The following is a 12,474-nucleotide window of genomic DNA, read 5'->3' on the forward strand; positions in this document are numbered from 1 at the left end:
TCCCCGGCACCCCGCCCGCAGGTGTTGCCCAGCCCTGAGCAACGCCTTGCATGCCACCTGCCCCACTTTGTTGAATGCCCAACACAACCGAATTGCCCGTCGCGCCACTCTGCTTTCATGTCCAGCCCAAACTTTCAGCTACCATGGTACAGCGCAGCTGCAATGTACCCTGCCGTTGCAGCTGCCCTGCAGGGCGCCGCCTGTAGCAATCTGTGTGTCCCCCTCTCTCTTCTCTCCATCTCTCACTCACTCTCGCTCCCTACCCAATTCTTTGACAAACCGATGCAAATGGCTTCGCTATGTAGCACAGGCACACAACATACAAGGGAAGCGTCTCTAGAGCTCATTTGCCGTGGCAGGGAGCAGCCAGGCGGCAGCGGCCGCCTCAAGGCGCCCGCTTGGCGCCCGCTGGGCTGCGCCCGCCGCCTGCCGCCACCCTGGCGGGCCCGGGCGCCGGCGCGGCCCGTGGCCGCGACACGCGCTTGCGCAGCAGCCACGCGCAGCAGGCGCCGCGTACCAGCCAGTTGAGTGCCTGCGCAGAGACGGGAGAGCACAGCCAGCCGAAAGCAGAGCAGCACTGAGGACCATGGGGATGCACCAGCACCGCCCCCACAACCACACAGATCCCCGCCCCTGGCCCAGCCCGCGTCAGAGGCGTCGCCCTAACATCCTCGCGCCGCCGGGACTTCCCTGGAAGCAGGCGCCTGCCCCCTGCCCCTGCCGCACCCTGCAATGCCATAGGCGGCGGCACGCTTGCCACGGGTCCGCCCGCCTCCCGGCACAAAGGCGCTGCCCACCTGGCAGTTGCTGCAGACCAGGGCCAAGCCCAGCAGCTGCGCCAGCCAGGGCGCTGCCGCCACCGCCGCCGGCCGCAGCTGCACCGCCATGCAGGCGCAGATGAGCGACAGGCCGGTGCCGATCCTGCGGCAGCGGGGTTTGGAGGTGGAGGTGGGGGTGGTACGGGGGGCGGCAGGTATGGGGCGGTGAAGTGCATGGGGCATGGGGAGACTGCAGCAGGCGAACATTTTCTGCATATTTGTGCAGCAAAACGCCGGCAAGCCACGCATGTGCCTGCCGGTCCTGCAGCCGGCAGCCCGAGCAGCGGCGGCGGCCGGCCCCACCCTGCCACAGCGGCCATCGCCACGACGACAGTGCCCCACAGCTCCCTACAAGAGCAGGCAGGAGCAGAGGGCGGGGAGGGTGGGTGGGCTAGCGCCGAGGCGGCTCCACGCCGAAACCGGCCGACGGCTCATGCAGGCGGGAGAGGTGGTGGGCCGGGGGCAGGCCCCAAGCGTCTGCCGCTCGTCCTGCTCCCCGCCAGCCTGCATACCACCGCCACCCGCACCCAGTCTACCGCCAAGAGGGGACGAGCCGGGGAGCCGGGTGACCCCTGCTCTTGCCACCCACCGGCCCCCAAACAGCTCCCCCCTCCCAGCTCACTTGGGGGGCGAGACGGGGATGTGGGTAAGCAGCAGCTCCAGCACGGCGGTGGAGAGGACGGTGATGGAGGCGAGGAGGGCGACGCAGCAGGCGGCGGTGGCCAGCGGCACCAGGATGCAGGAGGCGCGCACGAGCGCCACCGCCGGGCGGCTGCGCATCCAGGCCTGGCCGCGCAGCAGCAGGGCCGCCCCCGCCGCGCACAGCGCCAGCAGCAGGGCAGAGAAGTGCGGCTGCACTGTTAGGGTGCAGGGGTCTGGCGGCGCGCCGCCGCTTCCGGCACCGTCGGCCTCCCCCGGCTGCTGCAGCGTGATGACAGAGTCGCCCATGGCTGGCACGCCGACGGAGCAGGTGCCTGGCAGGAGCGGCGCGACGGTGGCGCCGCTCCCCTGCTCGCTGCCGTCGCTGCCAGCGCCGCAGTGGCGGCGCCACTGCCAGGACACGGCGCTGCCTCCCTGAGCCGATACGCTCTGCCGGCCGCCGCTCACAGACACCCAGAATTCCTGCGCTCGCCAGGGAGCAGGGTGCAGGGCTTTCGGCTGGCCCGCTCAGCCGATAGGTGGGTGGGGAGGAGGCGGCAGCGGCGGCGGCTTGGCGGGGCGGTCTTGGGGCGGCATCATTTGCACCCGCTCCTTTCCCGCACGCCTGCCACCCACCCACGAGAGCTCACCGAGCTGCTGGGGCAGGTCACGGCCACCGATTGCGCCGTGAAGGCGTGTCTGAGGCCCGCCAGCCCCGGCAGAGCGACGCCGTGCAGGGAAATGGTCTGCACACAAGATCCATCGCGCTGTTGCTCAAGCGTGGGCCCAGCAGCCTTCGCCCGTGCCACTTGACTCTGCTGGCTTCTGGCGCCCTGCAGCGGCGTGCAAAACGCCAGAACCAGCGCCAATAGCAGCAATCGGTGCATTGCAGCTAATGATGATTGCTCGCGGAGGAGCTGCGCAGGGGTTGAGATGCCGCCGACAGCACAGCGTGCGCAGCAGGCGGCCGGGCGGGCGCCCTCATGGCTGTGGGCTGATGGGGGCAAAGTGTTGAGCGGCGCCTCTGGGTAGCGCGGGCCAGCGCCAGCCAGCCAGCTGGCGCAGCTGCAGCATCAGCTGGTAGGCTGGCGTGCATCACCGCCACCACGAGCGCCGCCGCCGTCGACGCCGGTCCCGCTTCGAAGCTCTCTGCCCATCGACCCATCCTTCTTCTGTCTGTCTGTCTGTTACACCCATAAGGAGCAAGCGAGCAAGTTAGTGAATGCTGCAACCATACATGGACGAAGCTTATGAGCGGCCTGAAAGCACGGGCGACTGCCAGGACTGCCAGGGAGAGAAAAGCCACGATAGAACCGCCAGCAGGGTGGGCGGGTCAGGCCGTCAGCATGTCATCCACCTTGAGCGGCAGCTGCTGCACCGCCGCCGCCTTGCGACTCCTGGTGGTGGTGCCAGCCGCCTTGCCTGCCGCGCCCCGGGGCGAGGCACGCCTGCCACCGCGCTTGCCAGCCACAGCCGCAGCTGCCGCTGCCTTGATGCCTGCACTGGGCTTGGAGCGCTTGGCCACGGCAGAGCCCTCACCGGCATCGGCATCGCCGCCCTGCCTGCGGCGCTTGCTGGCCCCACCAGCAGCCGCAGGGGCAGGCTCGGGTGCCGCCTTCGGAGCTGCAGCAGCAGTGCTCTTGCCCCGGCCGGCTGCGGGCTTCCTGCCGCGCTTTGCCGGCTCCGGGGCAGCCTCAGCTGAGGCCTCTGGGGCGGGCTCGGAGGCTGGAGCGACCGACGGCTTGCGCCTCTGGGCTGCGGCCCTCAGCTTGCCGGCCGCCGGCGCCGGCGCCGGCGCCGCCTCCGAGCAGTCCCCCGCCACTGACACCTCGGCACTCTGCTCCCTGCTCCCCGCCTGCTGCTCTAGCTCCGCGTCGCTGCTGCTGGCGCCGGCACCGCCCGCGGCCTGCGGCGCTGCCTCTGCAGCTGCAGGCGACGGCAGCTTGTAGGCCCGCACCAGCGCCGCTTGCAGCGGACCCTCCCGCCTGCCGCGCGGGTGCAGCGCGGCCGCCACGCCTGCCATGCTTGCGGCAGAGTAGCAGCGAAAAGCCTCTGAGGCCGCACCCTGGGAGCTGTCGCCGGCGCCGCCGGCCTCGGCGCCGCCGCAGCACGTCCCCTCGGGCCCCGCAGCCTGCACCACGATGCCGCCCTCCCCTGCATCCACCGAAACAGGAAGGCAGGGGATCAGCACGCAGCCTGAGCAGCCGTCTTCCAACAGTGCATGCACCTAAGGTTTGCCCTCCAGCATGCACCTCCCAAAGCCTGCCAAGCAGGCTTGTTGCTGAAACCAGGCTGTCAGATCCCGGAACATGCACCCCACAATGGCCCGCAGCAGAGGCGGGGAGCATTCGGGAGGGCCCAGCTGCAGCAGGAGAGGTGCACTCACTCGCAAACAGCGGGGCCGCCTGCAGATGCAGGTAGCGGCGGCCGTCGCGGTCGGCACCCACCACCGCGGCCCGCACGGTGGGCGGGTGCACCTTTTCGGTCAGAGCCCTGACCTTGGCGGCGGCGGCTGCAGGGGAGAGGGCGGGAGGAGGCGGCCCCCGTTAGTGCGGTTGAGACTCTCCCGACTCCTGCCGCAGCGGCAGCCTCCTAGGGACGGAGGCGCCTTTGAGCTCGGCGGGGCGCCACAGGCGGAGCTGGCGCAGGCGCAGGAAGGCAGGCGGGCACTCGCCTGTATGGGCCGCCGCCTCGGCCCGCTGCCGCGCCTCCTCCAGCATCCGCTGCTGCTGCTCCAGCGTCAGGCCGCCGCTGGAGGCGCTGCACGAGGCCATGGGGCGGGGCCACAGCACGGCGCACAACAGGCATGAGCGCCAGCAGCCTGCTTTGCTGAGCCTGCCTGGCTGCCGCAGGTTCTGCTGCGGATATGCAGACAGACGTACACAGACCCCCCCAAACAGCATTCCCGCCTGCCCCACCGCGCAGCGCAGCCGCCCCCTCCCCTCACTTGGCAATCATGAGCGCGATCTGCTGGTCGCGCTCCCTGGCAACTGCCACGCGCGCCTCCTTGCGGACCTGCAGGCGCAGCAGCGGGGCGGGGCGGCGCTCGGCCTCCGCACGAGGCAGGCGCAGCCGACTTGCCGGCTGGAGGCTGGCCACCGCTGGCCTGGCCCCGTGGCATTCACTCGCGCCACACGGGTGTCACAGACAGAAGCTTCCACCGGACAGAGCTTCCTACAGGCAGAAACGTGCGGGGAGCTCTCCGGCCAGGCCCCGGCGGAGGCGCCTCACCCCGGCCAGCTGCTGCCTGCGCTCCTTCTCCTCATCCAGGGCGTCGCCCATGCTCTCCTCAATGCAGTTCCTGCAGCGAAAAGGAGGAGGGCACAGGGCAGGCCGGCAGCAGCCGGCGCTTCAGCTCAGCTCAAACAAGGGAAGCCGGGCGGGGTGCTTGACAAGCCCCTCGGCAACAAGGATGAAGGAAAGCAAACACAGCACACAGGCGGCCAGCCATCTGGGCCGTTGCCTCCCGCGAGGGCCCTCGCCCCGCCCTCCCGCCTGCCCACCTGAGCTCCTCGCACTCCAGGGCGTCGTGCACCAGCGCATGCAGCATGGCCACCCGCGCCGCCGCCGGCAGCGCCCAGTAGCCGCCGGGCGGGTACTCGGCGCTCGCGGCGGCCGCGGCGCCGCCTGCGGGCAGGGCAGCAGGCACCGCCGGCGGCGCAGCGAGGCCTCAAGTGCGGCACGGTCGGCAGAAGCTGGGTGGGGGCAAGCGCCCGAGAGAGCAGGCGGCATGCGCATTGGGATAGCGTGCCGACAGGGGCCGCCGGCAGCGCGGGCCCTGCCCGGCGCCGCTCATCGGCAGGCACGCACCTGCCCCGACAGCCGCCTCCAGCTCCGCCTCCTCCAGCAGCACCTCGCCGTTGCCCTCGCCGCCCACCACCTCCTCCTCGCCCTCCTCCTCCTCCGCCCCCTCTGGCCGCACAGGGCGAGTGAAGATCTCGCCGGCCACAGCGGGCGGGCCGTGCTGCCAGCGCAGGCCGAGCGCCTGGCGGTGGGTGAGGTGGGACGCCGCATAGTACCCGCGCATCGTGCCCTGCCAGCTGGCGGGCGTGGCGGCGCCCTTGACATTCCAATACGCACGCACCTGAGGCAAGGGAGGGCAGAGGTGCCAAGCTGGGCAGGCGGGTGTGTGTTTATGTGTAGAAGGGGTGAGGATTATGTTTATGGTGGTGGTGGTGGACGGATGGGCCCTCCCTGGGCGCGGGCAGAGACAAGCGGCATGTGCATGCGCTCCAGCCGCTGCCGGTACCTCGCCGCTGTGCAGCTGCCCCGCTTCCCCGCTGGCTGGCCTGCCAGAAGCCACGGCCCCCGCCACACTCACCACATCCAGCAGCCTGCAGTGCACCGCCGCCACCAGCGAGTCGTCCGGGGAGGGGCACAGCAGCTGGGGCGCGCCGACCCCTTCCTCCAGGGGCGCCTGCAGCAGCTCCGCCGCAAAGGCCGCCAGCGAGGGCGCGCGCAGCTGCAGCTTGGCGCCAAACACCTGCACGGCAGCGAGGCGGCGGCGGGGTGGCGCGGTGCAGCATGCCGCAGTGGTGGGAGCAAGGGGAGTAAAGCGCATGGCAGAGCCGCAGAGGTAGGGAGCAGCGAAAATTGCAGCCGCCAGGCGCCCAGCGACAGCAGAGAGCAAGGTGTAGCGCAGCGTGCCAGGCCGGAACACCCCAAGCCGCTGCAACTGTACTGCAGTACTGCAAACCGTACCTGCAGGAACTCCAGCACCACCACCAGCTCAGCGCCCGCCTGGCCCTCGGGCAGCGCCGTCGCCTCTGGCACGCCTGCCACCCACGCCAGCCCGCCGCGCGGCCGCTTGCCCGCCGCGCCGCCGCCACCGGCAGACTTGAGGGCTGCCAGGGGCTGGGCCTCCTGCAGCAGGCGGGGGCCGCGGGGCGCCCCAAGGTGAGCAGCAGCGCCGGGCAGCAGCATGCATGCTGGGCACGGCCGCAGGGTGCTGCACAGGCAGGCGAGGGCCCGTCAGGGGGCAGCCCAGCAACAAGTTCTGTACTACTACAAGTTCTGTACTACAAAGAAAGGCAAAATAAAGTTTTTACGCGCACCGGCATCGCCTGCTCCCGCTCCGGAAGCTCCTCATCCGCCAGAAGCTCCAGCTCAGCGGCCTCCTCCGCCGCCTTGCGCTTCTGAGAGGGCCGCTTGCGCGGCTGCAGCGGCTCGCCCGCGAAGCCGCCGCTCGCGCCGCCGCTCGCGCCGCCACCAGCGCCGGCAGCGGCGGCAGAGGGGGCCGAGGGCAGCTTGGGCAGCTGCAGGGCCTTGGCGTGGGGGTTCTTATCCAGCAAATCCTTGACTGCAGGCAGCAGGAGCGGCGGGAGGGAGATGGGGCCACTTTAAGCGATGGCAGGCAGGGGCAGCCAGGCCAGCCAGCCGAGTGATCACCGGCCCGCCTGCGGCGGCAGAACAGCAGGGGACAGCAGGGCTGCAGCCGCCGGGGCGCACCCGACCCAAAGCCCGCCTTCTTGGCGATCCCCGCCAGCTGGCCCGTGGCCTCCTTGCCCGCCTTCTGCATCATGTAGGCAGGCAGGCAGGCAGGCAGGCAGTCAAACAGGCAGGTCCAGGTGTGGCAAGCGGCAGGCAGGCAGGCAGGGTGCCAGCCGTCGGGGCAGGTGGCGCAGGCTTAAGGAGGCGTGGTCCCTGCGCCGCTGCCACACGGTCGGCAAACGGGCAAGCGGCATCCCAGCGCCCATCGCATCACCTCGCCCTCCTCCACCCTTCCTGCCCACCACCACCACACACACACACATGCTGCTCAACCAGAGACAACCACCGCCACCTCTCCGCGCCACTCGCCTTGCGGCAGTTGGAGCAGTTGCAGTCGCCCCGGCACCGCGGGCAGCTCCAGCCCGGCCGCGCATTCACCTCCTCCACCCGCTCCTGGTAGCGGTTCTCCAGGCACCTTTTGGGGCAGGGCGGGTGCAGGCAAGTTGAGGGAGGCATCAGGGGCAGGCGGGCAGGGCGGGCACACGCCTGGACATGCTGGTAGCAGGTGGCAAGACCAGATGGCGACCAATGGCGCATCTGCAGCGCCTGCCTGCGCAGGCCCGGCCAGGCCCTGTGCTCACTTGGGGCAGAAGTGCAGCGTGCAGCGGGCGCACTTGGCCTTCGTCTCTGCCGTCTTCTGGCGGCACTGCAGCCGCCAGCCACGACCACACACATGCGTGCCGCTTTCACTCGGCCTTGATTGACACGTGCAGACACACACACGCAACACTTGAACACACATCGTTCCACCGTGCACACTGAGTGCTGGCACCCACCTGGTGGCAGGTGGTGCCGTTCTCGCTGTCGTACACCCGCCCTCCCTGCACGGTGGCATTGGTGTTGATTGCATCGATGTCTGCACCCACCAAGGTTTCAGGCGAGGCAAGGGGGAAGGCTGCTGCGCAGCGCAGGGAGCGGCGGCAGCGGCGGGCCACCCACCGGCACCTGCGGCTGGCTGGGCCGAGGTGCACCCACCTGCACGCGGATGCCGGGGTTGTTGTTGCGCTTCTTCTTGGGCACGGCGGCCAGCTGCTGGGGATCATCGGCAGGGGGTGCAGCCGCCTCCTCTGCAGGATGGGCACAGTCACCAGGCGGTGCGGCGGTCGGCGGCGGGCGACGCTGAGGCAGCAGTGCCCGGCAGCCTGCGGCCCTCTGCCGCTGGGAGCCTGCTCCGGGCAATGCGCGCTGCCCTCACCTGGCTGCGGGGCCGCCTCGGCCGCCTTCTTGCCTCCCTTCTTGGCGCCAGCTGCGCTTTTGCCAGTGGGGCCAGCCATTCTCGGCCTGTGCGCGTCTGCGGATCGTTCGAGACCGCCCAAGCCACTTGACGAGCCTGTCAGACAATCAGGGATCCCGCAGCGGGGGATGGGCACTCGGAAACCACCCGCGCTGTTGATCGGAAGCCCCACTCAAAAACTGGGCTGACTGGTAGCGTGTGCGTGCCACGGATCTGCGCCAGGCGACCGGCAGGCTGCTGGCACGGGCGCTGCGATCCGGAGCCCGCCGAATTTGCTGCCCGAAGAGAGCCTGCAGGACACGGCGCCGTACAATTGCTGTGGAAGCCAACCACGGGCTCCTGCGCCTTTTGATGCATTCCATCGCGCCATCGAGGTAGTGGTTGCTCGGCTGGCATCGCTGCCTGGAGCTCTTGGGAGAGGCCCCCTGATGGCAGGGATGGGCAGGCGCCGGGCCTTCCTGCTGGCGATGCTGCTGTGTGCTGGACTCCTGATCCCAGGCGCGCGAGCGCAGGAAGACGATGGCGATGCGGACCCCCAGGCAGCGGGCGGCGACGGCGCCGGCAGCGTGCCGGCAGGCGCCGGCAGCGCGCCTCGCCCGCCTTTTGTGCAACTCAAGGAGCAGGACAGCTGGGTGCTGGAGGGCTGCGCCGTGGCATTCCTGCTCGCCTTCCTCGTCAACTTGGCAGTAGGCCGAGGACGCAACGAGCGCCTGGCGGTGGCCTGGACTACAGAGGTGATTGGGAGCAGGCTGAGGCTGAGTGGCGCATTGCAGCAGGGCACGGGAGCCGGGCAGGCTGCCAGCCAGCTAGCAGCAAGTCTGGGAGAGCAGAGGCAGCGGAAGCTTGGCGGCTGGTGATGGCCGCAAAGTTGCCACAAAATTGCCGCCCTTGCTCGATCCATGCGCACCCCTGCCCTCGTCCTGCCCTGCCGCGCAGCTGGTGGCGCCAGATGGCGTGCTTGACCGCAACTTTTCCCTGCTGGGCCCCGGGGACACAGAGGTGAGCACACTGGGCCATCCAGCTTGCTCCCTCTCCCACACACATCATCCCTCGCGCCTCTTGGCCGCCCCTCCCACCCTTCTCCAAATGCGGCGTCTCCCATTCCCAACTCCTCCCTTCCAACCCTCCGTAGTTGATCCCCGCCCCCTGCAGGCTGGCGAAGTGCTGCTCAAGGACAGCATGCACGTCTACAAGTTCTGGGCAAGCGGGCGGCGATTCTGCCAGGTGGGCGCCAGCTCAGCGCCTTTATCTCGCCGAGCGCCTTGCACCCGCCCACACACACACGCACACAAGCAAGCAGGCATACACAGTGCACCACACATGCCCCTCTCTCCCCGCAGGGCCTGCTGGCCACGCTGCAGCTGGTGCGGCGCCAGGACCTGCTGGCCTACTCGCTGCAGCTGGTGCGGGGCCAGAAGGACGTGATGGAGCTGGAGGTGGGGCGTGAGGCTGAGGTGGCGGGCTGCGCTGTGGGCAGAGGTGGTGGAAAGGGAACAGAAAAAGGGACAGGAAAGGGAACAGAAAAAGGGAGCGTACAGGCTGTGCCTGTAGGGCACGGGTGGAGGTGCAGAGGGGGCCGGGCAGAGGGGTGCAAGGAGGGCTGGGTGTGCGTGATGGAGGTGGGGGTGAGGTGGCGGGCTGAGGTGACGGGGTGGTACGTGGAGGGAGGCGGGGGTGGGCGGGCGGGGGGTGGGCGTGCATGTGCGCCAGGTCAACCTTCTGTGCTCCGCTCCCCGCTGGCGTGCCTTGGCAGCATGGTGTGCCGGGAACAGAGCGTACCCTCACCCTGCCCCGCACCACCCACTCCCATACCCCTCACCCACCCCTCCACTCCCCACCCCTCCCCTCCCCTCCCACCCCTGCCGCAGCTGCGCATGAGCGAGGGGTGCATGCCGCCGCTGGTGCTGGCCATCGCGCCGCCGCCCGTGGCCCGCACCATGCAGCAGGATTCGGCAGACGTCAAGGTGGGGCTGGTGCCGTGTGTGTGTGTGTGCGCGCGCGCGGGGCTGGGTGGGTGGGTGGTTGTGTGGGGGCGGGGGGTCAAGAGCCGGTGGGCTGCTTGGCAATGCGGTGCGTGGTTGTGAGGTGTGGGGCCGGCGGCCGGCGTATGGGCCCAAAGCTCCAGCAGAGCTCCGGCGGCGGCGGCGCTGGGCGCTCGGCAGGCCACGTTGGGCCACACTCACACACACACACACACACACCGCCCCCCGCAGCGCCTGTGCAAGCGGGTGGATCCCACGAGGGACCGCATCGCGCAGTGGCCAGGTGGGCTGCAGCGGTACCGCAGGGATCGGAGGGCCGCGGTCAGGGACAGAAGGGCTGGCACCCCCTTCAGGGCTGCCCCCCGGCCGGCAGATAAGCGGCTGAGGCGCTCCTCCGGGGCATCCCTTTGAGTCGGTCCTACCGCTCAGCTGCCCCGGCGTGTGCGCTGCCGGCTTGGTCCCGACGCGTGCCCCGCACCAGCGTAGGCAGCAGCACCACGCCCATGCCTTGCAGCTTTCCTGCCCCACAACCCCTGCCGTCCCCCCCTCCCCCCCTTCTGCTTGCTCCCGGCCCGCAGAGCGGCTGACGGTGCTGGCGGAGCACAGCAGCATCTTTTACGACCTCATGGTGTGTGTGTGTGTGTGTGGTGGTGGTGTGTACGTGTGTGTGTGGTGTGTGTGTGCATGTCGTGGTGGTGGGGGGTGTGAGGTAATTGTGTGGTTGGGGGTTGAGGGTACAGTGCTGTGCGTGTGTGCTGTCGCTGGCGGGCAGCCGGGCAAGGCAGCCAGGCAGGTGGCTGGCATCCGACGCGGTCGGGTCGCGTGCCCTGCACCACCCACCCTCTGCCCCACCCCTCCCTGCCACCTCACCACCACCCGGCCTCTCGCCCCTGCCCGCCCCGCAGACGCCGCAGCTGCTGGAGCTGGCGTTTGGGCGGGACGCCTTCCTCGCAGTGAAGCCGTACTTCAGATTCCTCCACATCACATCAGAGCTTCCCGAGGATGCGGGGCCACACAAGCAGGCGCGCCCGCAAGCAGGGTGGCTTGGGCCTGGGGGTGGCAAGGACGGAGGGAAGCGGTTGGGGGGAGGGAAGGGGGTGAGGTACCGGGGAGGGTCATGGCGGCTGCACCCCGCCGCGCTTGCCTGCTCCTCGCCTCGGTTGCGTGTTCAAGCGGCTGTGCCCAGTGCTGCCACCCAGCTGCCGCACAGCAGCAGCCCCGACCGCGGCTGGCTGCTCACTGCCTGCGGCCCTGGCACTGCGCCGCCGCCGCCGCCCGCAGGTGGTGCGCCTGTCGTTTTCGCTGCCGCCCGAAGGCGACACCGCCACCCTGAACAAGTTCCTGGTGACGGTACTGCTGCTGGCGGACCTTCTGGGCAGCTACCGGCTGAGCCCCGGTGGGTGGGCGGCGGCCGGTGTGGCAGGCAGTGGTGGGGCCTGGGCTGGGTGGCCTGCAGTACCATGCTGCTGCCAGCCAGCTGCAGGGCTTGGTTTGTGGGCGCTGCGCTGCGCCTCCCCATGCAGCCGCAATCACCACACACGCTCACGAACACCACCGCCGACGCTGCGTTCTGCCGCCCTTCAGAGCAGCAGAAGCGGGCGGCCGAGGCTCGCCAGAAGAAGGAGGCCGAGGAGCGGGCGGCGGTTGCGGACGACCGCCAGCGCCGCGCCGACGAGCGGCGGCAGCAGAAGGCGGCGGAGGAGGCGGTGAGTCGGGGCGCAGGGTAGAGGGGGCGAGATCTGCCGGCGGTCGGGTGTGGTGGTGCAGGGCGGTGCGGTGGTGCTGTCCCTGCTGCCGCTGCTGTGTGGCAGCCATCCTCCCTCCTTCTTTCAACCTCTCACCCCTGCCACCGCCTCGGCCTGCCGCCTCCCGCTCCGCATCCGGCTGCGCCTGCAGGATCGCCTGAAGCGCATGAACCCGGCGCAGCGGGAGAAGGAGCTGGAGCGCAAGCAGAAGCTGCAGGTACACGGGGCTGTCTGGGCTCCGCTGCGGCGGCCGGCGCCGCTGGCGCTGCTGCTGCTGCCGTGGCGCTGCCCATTGCGAGCCCTGGGGAGGCTGCCGGCACCAGCCAGTGCCACCCTGCCTCCATGCATGCTGCCCACCCCGGCCTGCCTCCCTTTAAAGCTCTGTGCATGCCGCCGCTGTGGTGCAGGCCAAGCGGCGCATGAGCCGCATGTCGAAAAAGATGTGAAGGAGGGGGAGGGGGATGAAGGAGAGGAACCCTCCGGAGGGGGGAGAGAGGAAGAGGGAGAGGCGCCCTGCCAGGGCGGCGGGGGCAGGACGATGCAGCAGCAGCTTGAGCGGCGGCAGA

General features: G+C 70.1%; 2 protein-coding genes across 2 annotated transcripts; one reads left to right on the top strand and one right to left on the bottom strand.

The window, feature by feature from the left end:
• Positions 1 to 385: 385 nt before the first annotated feature.
• CHLNCDRAFT_51729 (hypothetical protein) lies at positions 386 to 8,221 on the bottom strand (the record flags this gene model as incomplete). The annotated part of the gene is made up of 21 exons (XM_005848343.1): positions 386 to 532; positions 798 to 921; positions 1,122 to 1,166; positions 1,441 to 1,940; positions 2,108 to 2,290; positions 2,815 to 3,611; positions 3,844 to 3,955; positions 4,058 to 4,217; positions 4,405 to 4,472; positions 4,689 to 4,758; positions 4,961 to 5,084; positions 5,268 to 5,541; positions 5,779 to 5,940; positions 6,159 to 6,320; positions 6,512 to 6,756; positions 6,906 to 6,969; positions 7,209 to 7,362; positions 7,529 to 7,593; positions 7,724 to 7,768; positions 7,923 to 8,014; positions 8,143 to 8,221. 21 exons carry the CDS (start codon positions 8,219 to 8,221, stop codon positions 386 to 388), a joined length of 3,672 nt encoding a protein of 1,223 aa, XP_005848405.1.
• A 388-nt stretch (positions 8,222 to 8,609) lies between these two features.
• On the top strand, positions 8,610 to 12,354 carry CHLNCDRAFT_51730 (hypothetical protein; the record flags this gene model as incomplete). Its single annotated transcript, XM_005848147.1, has 12 exons — positions 8,610 to 8,915; positions 9,118 to 9,180; positions 9,334 to 9,405; positions 9,522 to 9,617; positions 10,050 to 10,145; positions 10,395 to 10,446; positions 10,742 to 10,791; positions 11,069 to 11,260; positions 11,445 to 11,559; positions 11,748 to 11,869; positions 12,060 to 12,125; positions 12,316 to 12,354. The coding sequence occupies 12 exons, from the start codon at positions 8,610 to 8,612 to the stop codon at positions 12,352 to 12,354; spliced, it is 1,269 nt and encodes a 422-aa protein (XP_005848209.1).
• Between the last annotated feature and the right edge of the window lie 120 nt (positions 12,355 to 12,474).

Source organism: Chlorella variabilis (assembly GCF_000147415.1).
Source record: "Chlorella variabilis unplaced genomic scaffold CHLNCscaffold_8, whole genome shotgun sequence".
Lineage (NCBI taxonomy): Eukaryota > Viridiplantae > Chlorophyta > Trebouxiophyceae > Chlorellales > Chlorellaceae > Chlorella > Chlorella variabilis.